This window comes from Empidonax traillii, unplaced genomic scaffold, assembly GCF_003031625.1.
Source record: "Empidonax traillii isolate 1590-97213 ecotype Southwest subspecies unplaced genomic scaffold, ASM303162v1 scaffold718:size422569, whole genome shotgun sequence".
Taxonomy (NCBI): domain Eukaryota; kingdom Metazoa; phylum Chordata; class Aves; order Passeriformes; family Tyrannidae; genus Empidonax; species Empidonax traillii.
This window is the reverse complement of record NW_020955911.1, coordinates 254,877-271,479: the sequence shown is the minus strand read 5'-3', so window position 1 is coordinate 271,479 and position 16,603 is coordinate 254,877. Positions and strand designations below refer to the sequence as shown.

General features: G+C 48.2%; 1 protein-coding gene, 1 long non-coding RNA gene and 1 other non-coding gene across 6 annotated transcripts; 2 read left to right on the top strand and 1 right to left on the bottom strand.

Annotated features, from left to right (window-relative positions):
* Window positions 1–222: 222 nt before the first annotated feature.
* Window positions 223–295, bottom strand: TRNAR-CCG. The gene has a single exon. It is a non-coding gene; the product is annotated as a tRNA-Arg (tRNA).
* A 541-nt stretch (window positions 296–836) lies between these two features.
* Window positions 837–7,943, top strand: KPNA2 (karyopherin subunit alpha 2). 4 transcript variants are annotated; one of them, XM_027900364.1, is made up of 11 exons: window positions 837–952; window positions 2,917–3,032; window positions 3,128–3,265; window positions 3,670–3,758; window positions 4,261–4,529; window positions 5,581–5,675; window positions 5,764–6,027; window positions 6,632–6,865; window positions 6,947–7,129; window positions 7,214–7,363; window positions 7,466–7,943. In XM_027900364.1, exons 1-11 carry the CDS (start codon window positions 901–903, stop codon window positions 7,556–7,558), a joined length of 1,683 nt encoding a protein of 560 aa, XP_027756165.1. In that variant the 5' UTR covers window positions 837–900; the 3' UTR covers window positions 7,559–7,943. The 4 variants fall into 4 exon arrangements, with proteins under 4 accessions (XP_027756165.1, XP_027756166.1, XP_027756168.1 ...); XM_027900365.1 differs by lacking the exon at window positions 837–952 and adding an exon at window positions 2,075–2,208 and having other exon boundaries at window positions 2,913–3,032; XM_027900367.1 differs by lacking the exon at window positions 837–952 and adding an exon at window positions 2,481–2,586.
* A 1,827-nt stretch (window positions 7,944–9,770) lies between these two features.
* Window positions 9,771–14,196, top strand: LOC114066006. Its single transcript, XR_003573080.1, has 3 exons — window positions 9,771–9,884; window positions 10,644–10,820; window positions 14,037–14,196. It is a non-coding gene; the product is annotated as an uncharacterized LOC114066006 (long non-coding RNA).
* The last annotated feature ends 2,407 nt before the right edge of the window (window positions 14,197–16,603 follow it).

Here is a 16,603-nt window from a genome sequence, read left to right as displayed (position 1 = left end):
GACGCTTGGAGCGTTCCCGCCGTTTCCAGCGGACATGGAAAAGCTTTTCCAGCGGGGCTGAGGAACACGGGGACCCGCAGCGCCCTGATCGCATCCCGGCAGGACGGAGGGAGGCGAAGGCTCCAGGCGGGACGGGAAGGGGCCGAGGGGGGCAGTAAAAGAGTCGGGAGGTCGCGGGTGGGCGCCGGACCCGCCGCGGGTGACACAAAAATGATCGCGGCCCGACCCAGATGGGACTCGAACCCACAATCCCCAGCTCCGGAGGCTGATGCCTTATCCATTAGGCCACTGGGTCACCCGCCGGAGCCTGCGCGAGCCGCCCCACAAGAGCCCCGCCCGGCGCCGCCGGCCCCGCCCTCCCCGCCCGCCATTGGCCGCCATTGGCTGCGGTGCCCCCCGAGCCCCGCCCTCCCCTCAGAGCCCCTCAGAGCCCCTCAGAGCCCCTCAGAGCCCCCGCGGCAGTCTCGTTACCCCCGTCCCGAAACTCTTCCCATCACGGACTCCTGACGTTCAGTTTCCTGACGCTGTCCCATCGTGGCCGTGGTTCCCGCATACCTTGCCGGCTGTTCCACACACTTCTCTCCTCAGGGGCCCTTCTCCCCTCACGGCTCTCACCCCTCACGGCTCAGTCTCCCCTCACAGCGCTTTTTACCGCCTCACACCCTCTGCAGCCCCATTAGCTCAGTCCCACCTTGCCCTTTCTCCAGCCTCCCTCCGCCTCTCCGTGGCTCGGCTGTTCCAGTAGCAGCCCTTGGGGTGGGACACCCTCACGCCCCACACGGCCCGCAGCCCCTCACACACCCCCTCGGTGTCCCGGGCACTCCCCGCTCTCTCCCTTCCCTCAACACCCATCCCTGTGCCCAGGTTTCGCTGCTCTGGACCCTGTGCTGCCGCCGATCCATGACCCAGTGCGATTCCTTCATGCCGACCCTCCGAGCCTTCAGGACAGCAGGTGTTTTATCTCGATTTCTATTTTTGAGCTGCCTTTTTTTCCCTGTCGAATTAGTCTTTTTAAATATCTCCCTCTTTGAGTAGTGTGCTTCTCTTCTCTTGGCTTCCCTGCCCTTACTTAGCTGTTTTTGTGATTTTCTTTAGAAAGCTCAGAACTGTAAGGCCCAAAACCAAAACACTGTGTAAGGTGTCACTAGTAATCCCCCCTCCACTACTGTGTGTATCTACAGACCAGCATAAAGTGCTTTAATGTAATGGTTTAGCACACAAATGGGTGCATCCCTGATGCTTCTCTAAGTTGCACTTTATAGGTATATTGAGATGTTGGAGGTGCTGTCAGAGTCGTGTTTTTCCACAGGTTTTAATTTTTGATTTGAATTACATCCCCTGTGAAACAGGATGTTCTTTTGTATTCCATCCCTCATGAGCAGGCCGAACCCATGGGAAGCAATCCCAGACCTGGGATCCTCTTCAGGCCATGCCACAGGGACAGGAATCCTTTTGTTATTCCATAGGATTTAATTTTATCTGCCCTGATGGCTGTGGAATTGCCTTCAGCTGCAGCCTCACATCTAAATTTCTATGCACTGTGCTTTGGGGAGATGACACAGGGGGTCTTGGAATCATGGAATCACAGAGTGGGTTGAGAGGGGACCTTAAGGATGATCCAAGTCCACGTCCTGCCATGGGCAGGGACACCTTCCACTATCCCAGGTTGCTCCTGGCCTCGGACACTTCCAGGGATGGGGCAGCCACAGCTTCTCTGGGCAACCTGTGCCAGGGCCTGCCCACCCTCGCAGGGAAGGATTCCTTCCCAATATCCCATCCAGCCCTGCCCTCTGGCAGCGGGAAGCCATTCCCCCTCATCCTGCCGCTCCATGCCCTTGTCCCAGGAGCATCCTGCCGGTCACTGAGGCAGAACCCGGGCCATGCGTGAGGAAATGGGTGTTTCTGCCCCAAACCCCTCTGGGGGTACAATTCCCCACCCCCCCCGCGGTCCCACTGGGCCGGGCCTCGGCACTACAAGTCCCGGCGTGCCCCGCGGCACCGGGGCCTGTGACCACGTGACGTCCGGCCGGGCCCGCCCCGTCCACGCGTGTCGAGCTGCTTTCAAACCGGCCAATCAGGGCGCTGCTTTGGCTCGAACTGGCCAATGGTTGCGCGCGGCCGCGGGAAATTTAAAGGGCCGCGTGGGGCGGCCGGGGCAGTGCTGGCAGCGTGAGGCTCAAGTGGCGGCACCGGCGGCACGGGTGCGGGCTGGGTGTGGGCCTGGGTGGGACACCGCGGCACGGGTGGGGGCCGGGGGTTGCGGGCCGTGCGCCGCTCTGTCAGGCGGGGCCCTGCTCCGCCGGCAATCCCTGCCGGGGCCTCCCTGCGGAGCCTCCCGAGTCGCCGCTGTGCTGACAGAGCTGCTGTATCCCGCTGTATCCTTGTGCAGGCTGTTGTGCAGGTTGTGGCCGCGGTGGGTCAGGCCGAGGGGCAGGGGTTTGTCCCGTTAGCCGTGTAGCCGTTGCTGTTTGCTGCTGGCTGCACCGGCTTAGCGAACTGCCCTGTGCTCGCTGGGCTCGCCCGAACGCTCGCTGTTCTCTCCCAGAAGGGTCGAGGTGGGACCGGGTGGGATCTTGTGCTGCACGAGTACGTGACACAGCGACAGAAGCGTTCAAATAGTATTTAAAAGTGTGTGTGCTCTCTGCGGGAAGGAAGATCTCTCTTGATCCTAAAAATAACGACTCTGGTAATATTTGTGGTTGAAAGTGTCTTAAAACAATATGAGCATGTCTTCTGTTTTTGTGTTGATGCTACAGCTTTTCTGTAACATTGGGCTGTTTAAAGAGGCAGCTGTTGACCAAGTCAGAGGCTGTTATTGTATCTAATACAAATAAGTGCCTCTCGTTCTTGACTATTGATCCAAATTTTTAAGTTAACTTTTGTGGAGTAAACTTTCTCTTTATTTGCTGTTTTCAGGCTTGTTTTTATCTGCCCCTCTCAAAAACCCAGCAAGCAAGATGTCTACAAACGAGAATGCCAGTACACCATCAGCTCGATTGAACAGGTTCAAGAACAAAGGGAAGGACAGCACAGTGAGTATCCTGGTGCAATCAGTGCTTTGGCCAACCATCATCTCTTTAGACATCAGTTGCTAAAGCCAAGAACTCACTCAATGTGTGTCCTCCAGGAGATGAGAAGGCGGCGCATTGAAGTCAATGTGGAGCTGAGGAAAGCCAAGAAAGACGACCAGATGCTTAAAAGAAGAAACGTGAGCACTTTACCCGACGATGCAACTTCTCCCCTTCAGGAGAACAAGGGCAATCAGGTAAGCAGGTACCTGCAATGAACACACCTGGAGCCTTGCAATGTGAGCTCCTGCAGCCAGGCCAGTGTGAATCCCTTCTTGGGGGACAGCACTAACTACTGAAGTGTCTGTACCATCAACTCTGATGGAAAGCACTCTTAAATACAACTGGCTGAAGCTGCAGTTTAAGCTCAGTGTAACTGGTGTACAGCACCTGTTTCAGAAAGCTTCCAGCAGTTCAGATGACTGCAGGTAAAGCTGTAGCTAGTGGGGTTTTGGAGGATCACAGAGTGGTGACAATAAGCAAGGTGGTTGTAAACTGGGGCACATTCATGCTATTGTGTGAAAGCCCTCTGTGGCTGGGAATACACATTCCTCTCCCAACAAAGCCTTCGTTTTTATTTTATTATTGTTTCATTGTACAGGTTCTGGCACACTGGTCAGTTGAAGAAATAGTCAAAGGAGTTAATAGTAATAATATGGAGCTGCAGCTGCAGGCTACTCAAGCTGCCAGGTAAGCAGTGAAGAGGTATCTAACTCAGCTATGCAAGCCAGTAACCAGGCAAGGGGACAGCATTGACTAAGTGGCTGCATATGCATATTCCACCTTGGAATACTGTGAAGTGTAAGATGACTGGGTTTGAAGTATGCTAAGTTTCTTCTCTCCTTCCAGCACCAAGCCTGTGCATTGCTGCAGTGCTGCTCCTGGCAGTCATTAACCTCTGCTGAGAAACCTCCAGCAATTCAGATGTATTATGACTCTTGCAGGTCTGCTTTGTTTCAGAGGCTGAACAGAACCTCTCAGGCAGTAAAGACATGCCAAACCCTGTGTTAGCAGAGGCTTAGGAAGCTGCTGTTCAGCTTGTCTGCATTTCTCCTTTATGCTGTGTTGTATTGCCTTTTCTGAATGTTAAGACAACACTAAACTTTTGTAATTGTTGTTCTTTTAAGGCTGTTTTGCTTGCAGAGATCAGAACAATAAGGTAAAATAATACTTCTTTTGCCTTCCTCCCTAGGAAACTCCTCTCAAGAGAGAAGCAGCCCCCAATAGACAACATAATCCGGGCTGGTCTGATCCCCAAGCTGGTGTCGTTCCTGGGCAGAGCAGAGTGCAGTCCCATCCAGTTCGAGTCTGCCTGGGCACTCACCAACATCGCCTCGGGCACCTCAGAGCAAACCAAGGCCGTGGTGGATGGAGGGGCCATCCCAGCCTTCATTTCCCTGCTGGCCTCCCCCCACACCCACATCAGTGAGCAGGCTGTGTGGGCCCTGGGGAACATTGCAGGTATGTCCCTGTGCTGCACAGCTCTGATTCATCACTCCTGCTGTGCAGGGCTGAGCTGCTTGGGGAGCTCTGCCCCACTGGTGTTCAAGTAATGACGTGCCCTGCTCTGCAGAGCAACTCTCTTGTCTTCAGACCTGCTGTGGGGTGGCTCATGCAATGCTTGGCAACCTGGGGGTGGTGCTGTGGGCACTGCTTCCATATTTCAGTCCAGGTTTGGACTGACACAAACCTTTCTTATGTCTGTCACTTAATGCTTTTGTGACTTTCCAACAAGCTGTGCTCGGTATGTTGACTGGAAGGGAGGAAACAGGTGACTCATCATAGTGTACGTAATGGCCAATATTCCTTGCTTTGAAACAGATGCTTTCTGGTGGGGAAAGTATTTATATAGTGAAGTTTCTCATGCTCCTTTCGGGATTACTTGGTCTGCCAGTGTTGGATCCATTCCTCAAAAACATTGTCAAAATAAATAATATAGTTAAATACTGTATTTGCTATTGTGGTCCAACAGCTGTGCCTTTCAGGAAATAGTGAATCCTCATACAGAGAAAATGAGCTTGATTGAAAGCCATGTTTGATTGGAGTTTTAAGAAAACTTGTCCCTGGAGCTTTAAACTCAATTATAAAGTATTTTTTATATCTTGCAATATTGACCTTTCAGTCAAACTCTGACATTGCATCAGCGTTATCCTGTAGCAGTCAATCATGCAACAGATGATCATAATGCATTTTCAGTCCCATGTTGTGGGGGAAGCTCTGGTCTAGTGGTAGGGCTGAGGTATTTTTCCAAATAACTAAGCAGGGATTTACATGTTTATAAACTCCTAAGAAAAGATGTATAGAAAAGGTTGCTTCTTCCAACAGAAAAAATTAAGCTCAGTGCCTTGATTAGAAAAACACATGCCTGTCATGTGATTTCACCATGGCAGCAGTCCCTTTGCCTCCTTATTTCTTCTGGCCTTCCTGAAGCAGGAGAAGAACTAATCCTCTAACACATAATGATTGTGTGCACCTCTGTTCTGGTCTTCACTTGTTTTTCCTGTTTTCCCAGGGGATGGCTCTGCCTACAGAGATCTGGTTATTAAATACGGTGCAATTGAGCCTCTGCTGAGTCTCCTGGCTGTTCCTGACCTCTCCTCCCTGGCTGTAAGTGTGCAGTGGGACTTACATTGCAATGACTGAGTGAGGGAAAGCAAATTAAACCATTCCTAACCTTCCATCTCCGCCCCTGCAGTCGGGATACCTGCGCAACGTCACCTGGACCCTCTCAAACCTGTGTCGCAACAAGAACCCCGCCCCTCCCATCGAGGCCATCCAGCAGATCCTGCCCACCCTGGTCCGCCTCCTGCACCACGACGACCCCGAGGTGCTGGCAGACACCTGCTGGGCCATCTCCTACCTCACAGACGGTTCCAATGACAGGATAGAGGTTGTTGTGAAAACGGGGTTGGTGCCACAGCTCGTGAGGCTCCTGGGGTGCAGTGAACTGCCAATAATGGTGAGTTATTGGACGTGCAGGTTGTTGCTTGATTTGAATCATGGGTTAAACAAATAGTGTCCATGTGAATGGTTCCTTCAAACATCAGACAGATCCTTGTTCTAGGTTTGTGTAGGTGAGACCTGAGATCCTGCCTTATTTAGGGACTGCTCCACTCAAGGCAGACTGCTTTGTGGTGGTGATTATCAAACTGCTTCGTGTAATCACAGCTTTAACTCACAGCCCAGCACAACAGTCAACAGCCTTTAAAGCTTGCCTTTAAACTGCTCTTGCAAATCCAACTTCTAAGGACAGTGTTTACAAGTGGGCTCTGTGCACACTGTAATTACACTGTAATAAAGCTGCATTAGTACTTGGCAGGTAGTTTTCCTGAGCTCTGTGCTGGGTGGTTGTTTGCAGATGGGCCTTGGAAGGTGTGCAGTCTTAGCATCCTTGATGTCTGCCTGTGCAGTGCTAACCAGGAACCTGAAACTCCTTGTGCAGAGCATATCATGCTGTTAACTGGGAAGGTCAGAGTGGGTGGGCAACAAGTATGGCTGTATATGGTATAATCTCATCTAGTTTTGAATGAGTTTCCTCAGCATTACCTTCTTCTTCGTTTCAGACTCCTTCCCTACGAGCCATAGGAAACATTGTCACTGGTACTGATGAGCAGACACAGCTCGTTATTGACTCAGGAGCACTTGCTGTCTTTCCCAGTCTCCTTTCTCACCATAAAAACAACATTCAGAAGGAAGCAGCCTGGACCATGTCCAACATCACTGCAGGGCGCCAGGATCAGATCCAGCGGGTGGTGGACCACGGCCTGGTGCCTTACCTCATTGGCATTCTGAGGAAGGTGAGCAAGAGCTACATTTGCCATCTTGGGGCTTTTCCTCTGACTGTTGTGTTCAAACACTCTGCTTTTTCACCTCTGCAGGGGGATTTCAAGTCTCAGAAGGAAGCTGTGTGGGCCGTGACGAACTACACGAGCGGTGGGACAATTGACCAGATCGTGTACCTCGTTCAGGCTGGTGTTCTTGAACCACTGCTGAATCTCCTCACAACCAAGGACAGCAAAACTGTGCTGGTTATCCTGGATGCTGTTTCCAATATCTTCCTGGTATGTGGGTGCAGTTTGCTCTGTTATTGTCCAAGCTGCTGCCATCCATCCTTCCCGAGGTGATCCCATGTTTTTCTCTCACAGGCTGCTGAGAAGATTAATGAGACTGAAAAGCTTTGCCTCATGATTGAGGAGTGTGGGGGTCTAGACAAAATTGAAGCTCTCCAGTCACATGAAAATGAACAAGTGTACAGAGCCTCATCCACCATCATTGAGAAATATTTCTCAGCAGAAGTAAGTGGCAGGGTTTTATTTCCACTTTCGTTTTCTGTTCTAGCACTGACTACTAGGTTAAAATGCTACTGCTGTTTCAACACTCTCTTCTTTTCCTTCTAGGAGGAGGAAGACCAAAATGTTGTACCAGATTCTACTGCTGACAGCTACACTTTCCAAATCCAGGGCAACACCCCCAATTCTTTCAACTTCTAGCTCTTGCAGATACTGCAGCCATCTACAGGTGGTTTAGCACATAAATGACTGCCACCTCTTTGTCTTAATAATTCCTCTTGTCTTTACTGCCTTTTCTGTGTCCTGTAGCACTTTATCCAACAGAAACATACTTGAACAGTTCGAACTCTCTACATCTGTGAATTCCTAACTGTAATCGTCCTTCTCTGAGGTCTGCTTGTAAATACTTCCTCTTTCTGTCCTTGTCAGGGGTGAGAATGCAAAGTGAGCAATGCAGGCCTGTCCCAGAGCATGAGCCACCACTCTGCAGGCCCCCAACCTTCTACCTGACCTGTTGCTGTGCAACACACAACAGGCTTTTAAAAAAGGATTTACTTGAAGTTCAATAAAGTGTTATCAGTACATCTAATTCAGCTGTGTCACTTGCTCCTTTAAAGGCTGATTGTGATGGGGTAAGTAAAACCAGTCAAAAGTAGATAATGGCACCAATGTAAGTCTAAACTGGGAGAGGTTCAGTGCTGAAGATGGTGGGTTTAGAACAGCTGGGTCACCCCAAGCTCTGACTTCTGCATTCAGCTGCCTTCTGTTGCTGCAGGACCAAGGAATTGCTGCATCTCTCCAAAGGTTTCCTGTAGAAACCTGATTCATCTTGTCCTGTTCATAACTGAGCTAAACTGGCTTCTGCCTTTTGGAGGAATATTTAAGGACTAGAATTGCTGCTTAAGTGCAGGTAACAGTGTGGAGGAGGGGTAAGTACAGCAGTTAAGCAGTTGTGCAGATGTTCAGGGTAGAGCTTAGGGAGGGCTTTGAAGCTGTTTCCTGCTCTAGAGAGGAAAAATGAAGGGCTCTTCTTGGAATTCCTCTACAGGAAGAACTGTGGTTCTGTTTTCCAGTTCTTTGGAAAATCTTGGATTGAGGTATTTAACTGGAACCTCCCAGGAGTCATATGTGTTGGAATAACTTTTGCCTCAGCTCTCTGAGCTTCTCTGGCTCCAGGGATGGTGCAGGAGAGGTCAGAGTTCAGGGGTAGATGTTTTATAGGCACGACTTCATTGGACCATAGCATGGAATTTTATTAATAAAAGGTAGGGGAGGAAATGTAACATGCAGGCAATTTTCCCAGAATTCCCATTGGCTTCGCTTCTGCCTTGATGCAGGAGGGGAATAAAAACCCCAAATGCAAACCAAAAAAACCCCTTCTATTCTCCTAAATCAACCTGACGAAAGGATCTGGTTTTGGCTCGTGCATTTGCCAGCTTTTGAGCTCCCAGCCCTGCCTGGCCCCTATGCTGAGGGATGAGCTGCAGGTGGCACCTGGCACCTCTGGAAGCAGCTGGGCAGTGCCAACCCCAGGAGAACAGTCTGACACCGCAGATACTGCAGCATCTTTGGTGCTAAGAGTTTGGTATTTACACCAAGGGGAAAGATCCACCTTCCCTGCACTGCTCAGACCTTTGATGTTCTGGGAGAAAAACTCCGAGGAAATCAAACAAGGCATTTACACACCTGCAGTGAAGCCTCCTCTGTTCTTGGCTTTGTGAAATTTCCAGCCCTGACCTAATCCCATCAGCTGTAAAATGATGATTTTCTGTGTAACTGTAGGGAACCGAAACAATTAACCCATAGAAAACAAACCGTGCCAAGTCAGCTTTAACCGGTGAATTGTTCCCTCCCCGCGCTCCGTGTCCGTGGGTTTATACGGGCAATGAAACAACTCCAGAACTCGGAATTCCGAATTTTGGGGGCTGCAAAGCACGGCCCGTGCCGGCAGAGGGCGGTGCCGGCGCCTCCCAGTCCCTCTTACCATTGGATGAGGTGGGATAATCCCGCCTGGAATACCCAGGTGGGATCCGCTCCCTTTTCCTGTTAAAAACACTGAGATAAAACCTTTGTAGTCACGTAAAGCCTCTCTGTGTTAAATTCCAAATATTTAACCAGATTAAATATTAAATATAAGATACAACCTTTTCGAAAGCCCTTTTAAAATCAGAGTTCTGTTATTTAAAACCCAAATCCTCGATTTAATTGCTCTTTAACATATATGCAGTTACTGTGGCTTTTCTGTCTCTGTGTATGTCTATCTGAGAACACAGAACACTTGTTCAATAGTGTTATCTCTTATTTTTTTCTCCCCTGAATTAATTGTTTCAGATTTATCTAATATATTGAGTTAAGAATAGAACACTGCAAATTCCTCTCCAGATGCCTGACAGCTCAGTGGCTTAATAATTAACTTTCTGGGGACTGAGACACTGTTTTTATCCAAGGAAAATGTGTTCAGCCTGTCCACCAACGAGCCCTGTTGGCAGCACCTATTTCCACAAGCAACAATCTACAGTGATTATGAGTAAGTGACTGGGGTGAGTCACTCCTTATTCTAAGAAAATGCAAACTATTTCTGAGTTTGGGATCACAGTCACCCATGAGGCTGCACCTCCAGCTTTAAAAGAAGGGGTAGGAGCAAAAAGGGAGAGGAGAATTATTATTATTATTATTGCTCCTGGTTCTTGGTTTGTGGGGTTTGGGGTTTTTTGGTCAGGTTTAAGAGCTTGTCCTCTTAATTTGTCAAATGCCTGATTCAGGATAAGGGCTGGAATAAATGTCTGGTGGCCTGTGTGTCCATCTGCCAACTCCTCTGTGCTGAGAGCAACAAAACCAGCCCCCTGCTGACATCAACTGCCTTGGAATGCAGTTGTTGCTGGTGCTGTTTTATCTGTGGAGGGATGGCAAGATTTCAGCCTGAGATCTCCACGGTCATGCCAGCAGATGCTCCTGGCTGACTATTCCACCTGCTGTTCCCAAAGGTGCCAGGCTTTGGAAGGATGGCAGAGGCTTTGCAGTCCTGGGGTTCAGTAGCAAGGGTGTTCTTCCCCTGCAGGAAGAACAGTTTAAACTGTGGAAAAGCCAGAAATGGTTAAATTAGTAGAAATTAGACTGAAATATTCTCTCCAGCAAAGCTGCTTCCTGCTATTCTCTCCAGAATGATTTAAATTGCACAGAGCTACAGGAGTACCAGCAAAAAGGAACAGCTGGAAGTTTGCAGGAGGAGGAATTCACTACCAACAACATTTCACAGCTCTCTTCTGTTCCTAAATCTATTTTACAGCAGAGCAAACTGAGACATAACTATCCACAGGCACTCAGAAAGTAGCTGGCAGAATTCACCTGGAGCCTGGGAATCCTGCTGTCCATTCCTCTGCTAACCCACAGCACCTCTGCCCACAGTCCTCCTTTTCCTGAGCATGGGATTATCCCAGGAGCACTGGAGCTCTTCTGTGATAAGGTACAACAGAGATTTTGGGAGAGTGTGCAATTTGGGAATGGAACACTGCTAGTCAAAACAGGAGTAATTAATGCAGGTTAATTGTGTCTGCTGATATTTGACCTATAAGGGAAATGTTGGGACTTTCACTTAGAACCTGATAGGGAACACATTAACCCTTTGGCCTTCAGAGGAACAGGAGAAAAGCCTAACAGGGACTTAGGGGACCCCTCAGGCTGGCAGGGGTTGTACCCAAGGCAATTGGAACTTTCAGAAACCTTCAGAATTTCAGCTCCAGGTACGCAAAGTTGTTCGTTGTGTGTTTGGAAAACCTCACTGATCCAGGGAATGGCACTGCCAGGAGTCAGGCAGAACCCCCTCTGTGGACACGGGGAAGAGGGGATTGATTGCTGGGAGTTTCCAGCCCCTCCTGTGGATCAGGGGTCGTGGATTGCAGGGCTGTTCCTGACTGCACAGCACTGCCTGGCTCGGGCTGGCTCCAGGAAATGGAGGCTCTTCCGCAGAAGCCAGAGGATTTCGTGGAAGAGCCGTGGCCACTTTCCAGGTTGCAGTTCACCCACTGCCCTGGGGAGTGTCATCAGTGGGAGGGAAGTGGAGCTGGGATTTAAAAGCACGAGGAGAGCAGAGAAAAATGACAGCGGGATGGAGAAAAATCCTGCCCGTCCTTACTAAGCACGACTTGCTGGACGACATTAAAATGTTGTGCTGATCACCTAAATAAAACAATGGGCCAGCTCCAGCACTGATGTGTAAATCATGGAGCAGGGAGGGAGTTTCAAGTGACTGACTCAATGAAAGCAAAATCACTGGTTTCGCTGGGGAGGAGGTTGGATCAACCTGTGAGCTCAGCAAAAGAGGTGCAGTGCAGTGAGGAGTTGTTCTCCTTCATATCCTTCTCAATTTGCATTGCAATGTGAAATAGAAATCATGGGGTCATCTTTTAAAGCTGGGATTTATATCTTCTTATGTATTTATAGGTCATGGGGTCATATACATAAATAGATCTAAAGTAGTGGAAAGCTGCCTGATTTGTTCTCTGTACCAGATTGCTCTGTGTGCAGGTTGACAGTGGTGAAACAGCTGTGCCACAGGAGTGTGTGACAGTGCTCTGTGGGCTTGTGGAAGACTGGAGGTAAAAAGTTATCAGAAAATCTTGAGAAATCTCCAAAGCCCATTTCCACCGTCCCAACCACTTCATTTTTACCCACTCTGTGATCCAGATGTAAAAATAGCGCTTTCATCAGTGGGTTGCTACACATATTTGGGCTGCAGAGGCTCAGCTGTGTTCAAAGCAACACTGTGAAATCATTTGCAGAATGTGCTGTTAATCAGAAGCAGCAATTTAATGTGACGTATCCGTCTCCCCTCCCACCCCCAGCTCCCCTTCCCCATTGTGAGCAGGAAAAGACACTTGGATGGAGCTCAGCACTCCAACGTTCTGGACAGACTCTCTAGGAATGAGGAGGGACTTGAATTCTCTCCATATGTCATTTCCTTTCCCCTAATGGCTAAAAAAAAAAAAAAAAAAAAACCCAAACCCCATTGCTGCAGTTCATAGAACTCAGAATAGAGAGAACATTCCCAGGGCAGGGAAATGGGGACAGGGGGATGGGGCAGACAGGACATCCACCTTCCACTTCCAAAGAACTGCTCTGGAAAGTTGGATTTGAGCTGAGCAGGAATTTTTCTGCCTTGTAGAAATATTGGTTTATGTAGTTGCTAAAACTGAAGCTGTTACCCCTCTGTACCTGAGAGTAAATCAACACCTGCAGGCTGGGGCCAGACAGGGATGAGGGAAGGAAAACAGAAGGAGAGGGGGAATGGCAACAACTTCACAAGATGTAAATGAAGTCAGAAAGGAAAAACAAAGGGGGTTGAGGAAACCTGACAATGGGGATCTAATAATTTCTAAAAAAACCCCAATTTTAATTGCAAATTATTCTAGGAATTACTTAAGGAAAATCAGATTAGCCCATTCCTGCATCCAGCTTTTGTCCAGACTACCTTTAAAACCTTTTCTGTTTGGTACAACCAAGAGCATCTGCAGATACCCCACAGAGGTGCAGAACACAAACCTGAGCTGCTGGATTGCATAGTGGATTTGCAGCTGTCAGCAGAGTTCAGGGTGCCGTAGCTACAAACAGAAAAAATACCCCAGGAACAAACATGACAGGGGGAAAAAAAAGAAAAAAATAAAACACAACAAGAAAACCCATTTTAACTGCATGGAAAGTTTACTTCCTCATAGCCAGCCCACTGTGTATTAGACCCAAATTGGAACCTAATGTCTTTCTAGCAACATAATCCAAATGTTTGTTAAATTTGTAGCAGCCAGAGTGTGCAATGAGCTTTGCAGAACAAATGAGAGGTGACATTTACTCAGAGAAACCCTAAATTTAGCAGTCAGTGAATGAGTTGCACATGCACAGAGGGGCTGGATGTGTCTGCTTGCAGGCTGATTATATCTGATTATGTCACACCTTTCATTAGACACAATGCCTAATTGGACATGTTGCCCCTGAATTCTACTGCTAAAAAGAAAAGGAGAAATTCACCTTTCCTGCAGTTCTATTTTAAAGGGTTTCAAGTGGAGAATAAAAGGCTGATTCAAGACACATGGTGACAGATTTTGCTTTAGGTTACTTTTAGCACTTCACTAGACCCACTAACCTACTTAAATACCTGTGCTGTTCTTATCTGGCATGAAGCCTTGCTTTGTAATTTCTAGAATGAAATACTTCAGGGCTATTTTCAGAGAAAAACTTTATCTTTAATCCTCCCACATTGATTTCACAGTGGACTGGTTGGTGATTGTTAAAAGAAAGCACAAAGGAAGCCAGTAGAGCCTGGGGACAGGTGAAGTATTTCTGCGCTTCAGAAAGTATTAGGAATTAGTTTTGTTTTTTTAAAAAAGAGAGATTGCTGTGTTTGTTGAACCTCCAAAGGCTTTTGTGTCACGATTGAGCTTATTTATGGATTTGGTTTCCATGCAGCATGTTTACAGATGTCTCCAGAATTCAGGGAAGACACAGCAGTGTTTCCAAAGCTGGACAGCCTGGGCTCCTTTCAGCAGCTCCCAGAGCTGTGGGGAGGTGAGGTTTGCACAGTCTGGGACAGCTCAGCTGGCTCTGAGTGGCTCCTTCCCCCTGGCAGAAAATAACCCTCCCCAGGCGGGGGTCAGGCTTTGGGAGCTATTTTCATCTTTGAACCTTGCAGATTCACCCACCTGGAGAAGCAAACAATATTGCCACAGTTTGATAAGTTTCCTGGAATTAATCTTGCCTCTTGGATGGAAACCTTTGGAAGTCACTTGTATGAGACACATGGAAAAGCTTCCACTTGCTTGAAGAAACAGGGAAAAATCAGAACCATCAGGTGAGGGTTGTTTTAAGTGGCTTGTACTGCCCCAAGAGGCTTTCTCTGCAAACATTCTATGGCCAGAGCAGTCTGCTGCTTATCTGGATCTGTATTTATCTCTGACAGCCACAGTCCCTGCAACAGATTGGAATGAGATAATTTAGTCCTCTTAAACCTCATCATAACCCCTGACATGTGGAATTCTGGAAAGCTGGAAAGGTTAATCCCTGAATATTTAGATAAGTAAGGATGGCCAATGAGAACCAGCTAATTGTGCCAAAGTCTTCAGGCTTAGCAGAGAATGCTCTGGGGTTTTTGGGGAGCCAGGAAAGCATCTCTGCTTTCCATGGCTGAATGGATGGAAGGTGCATCATAGAACAGTTTTTACTTCTCCCAAACAGTGTCTGTGGCCCAAGCAGGGTGTTCACTGGCCAAGGGGCTGGTTTGAGGAGGCAGATAATTCCAGTGTGTCACTGCTGATCAGGTGTCTGAGTCAGCTCCTGGCACCCCTCGCTCTCTGCATCACCACCACAATTAAAACTCAGAGAGGCAGCACAGGACATCTCGCAGCTCAGCTCTGGCAGCCCACAAAGTCATTATTTCAAACTGCTGCGGGGCCACGGGGGATAAGAAAGATTAGAGAAGGTCTGATATTCCTTCAGTGGCTCAATAATATGGCTTGGCCAAAACCAGTGCTGTCAGCTCTCCTAAACACTTGTTTGGGCTGAGAGTCCTCCCAAGAACACTTCATTTGTCTGAGCTGGGTTCCACTGGGACAACACACACAAAGACTGTGCATTTTGTGTTCAGTGCCTGTCTCTAAAATCTGCCTTTTCCTCTTCTGAAGTTGCACTGGGATAGCACTGTCCTGCAGGGTGTGAGGAAACAATGGCTGAGGGGACTGCGTGGAATATCAGTGCATCAGTTACTAATCTGCTCTGGATGGATGGACTCAGGAGTTATCTCAGTGACTAACCACTGGAAAATCCTGGGATATGGGAGCTCATGCATTTTTCTGTAGCCACAGCTGCAGTCATTTCCCCTCAGAGACACATCATTTCCCCAGGACACATCCTGTCTCTCTCACGGTGTCTCTGCTCTGAGCTCTGTCCCCGTCGCAGGAGCCGGAGCACGGGTGGGGATTTCCTTCCGAGTTTCTTCTCCTGAAAAGCTTCATCTCCAGCTTGAGGAATGGACTGAATCTTGACCTCTTGCATAAACATTGCCTGTGCATGCCAAAGGGAGCCTCAGTGAGGACCAGAGCCCCTGTCTAGACGTGTTTCTTCATCCCAGGGCTCCGAGAGGTGCGTCCTCCACGGCGGGTTTAACTCTCCTGGCCTCGGAGCAGCTCCAGTCCAACAATTTTCATAATCTGCAAAGGGAAAGTAGGAATTTTGTACAAAGGGGAACTTTCTGTTCCCAGCTTTTCTTCCTGAAATGCAGGAGCACTTCATACGTGACTGCAGCAGGGTTGGATCCCTCTGGACAGGGAGGGCAGCAGGAAAGGCATCCCCACAGAGGACAGGATTCCATCCAGGAACGGGACAAAAATGGGATGGATCTGCAACGAGTTTAGGAAGTACTTTAGCTGTGGTGAGAGGTCATGATTGGCTTGGAGAAGGCTTAGAATGAAAAGCTGTGCCAGGGGGGCAGATGGGAGAACAACGCCCACTGCAAGCAAAGGTGTGGATGGAGCAGGAATGCCTGGAAAGGGAGTTAGTCAGTCAGGTAAATTAGGAGAGAGGCAGGGAACTCTGGTGGTAAAAATGTTCATCCCTCTTCACAATGAAACTGAACCTGCTAAATACATAAATCTTCATGGGTTATGCTGTAACACTTCTCAGAACTGCACCATTAGGTGGCAAAATAGGCATTTAGCTTTAACAGTTGCACATACAATGGAAAGACATGGTAGAGAAAAAGGAAATGGAGGTGTAATTCCCTTCTGATCAATTAATCTTTAACTCCATGATCTCTAGGGGTGGTGCCGATATAATTTCAACCACGACAGGCTCTGGGAAATTAAGTTAATAAGACAAGAAGAATGAAATATAATCCAGATAGTTTAACTATCTTTATTTTTAAAAACTGCCTCTGGAAAATAGTTTTAATCTTTCAATTTGCTCACAAAAGCTCAATAATAGGGGCAGAACTGCCTTGCTTTCTTGATAACATTACAGAAGCTGGGGAAGAATGTGACATAACACCAGCCAGCTCTCGTTACTGCTGGAGGAATGTGCTGTGATTAAACCCCTATACAGAAAGAAATGGAATGTAATCCTTAAATGTTGACTTGCTTTGAACACATGCTGAGAGCAATGAGTTTCCAGTATATTCCTCAGCTTCTAAAGATGGGGAGGACCTCACCTCCAAAAAAATTAACTACTCCAAAAAATTCCTCTTCTGGAAATGAACACTCCCTGATT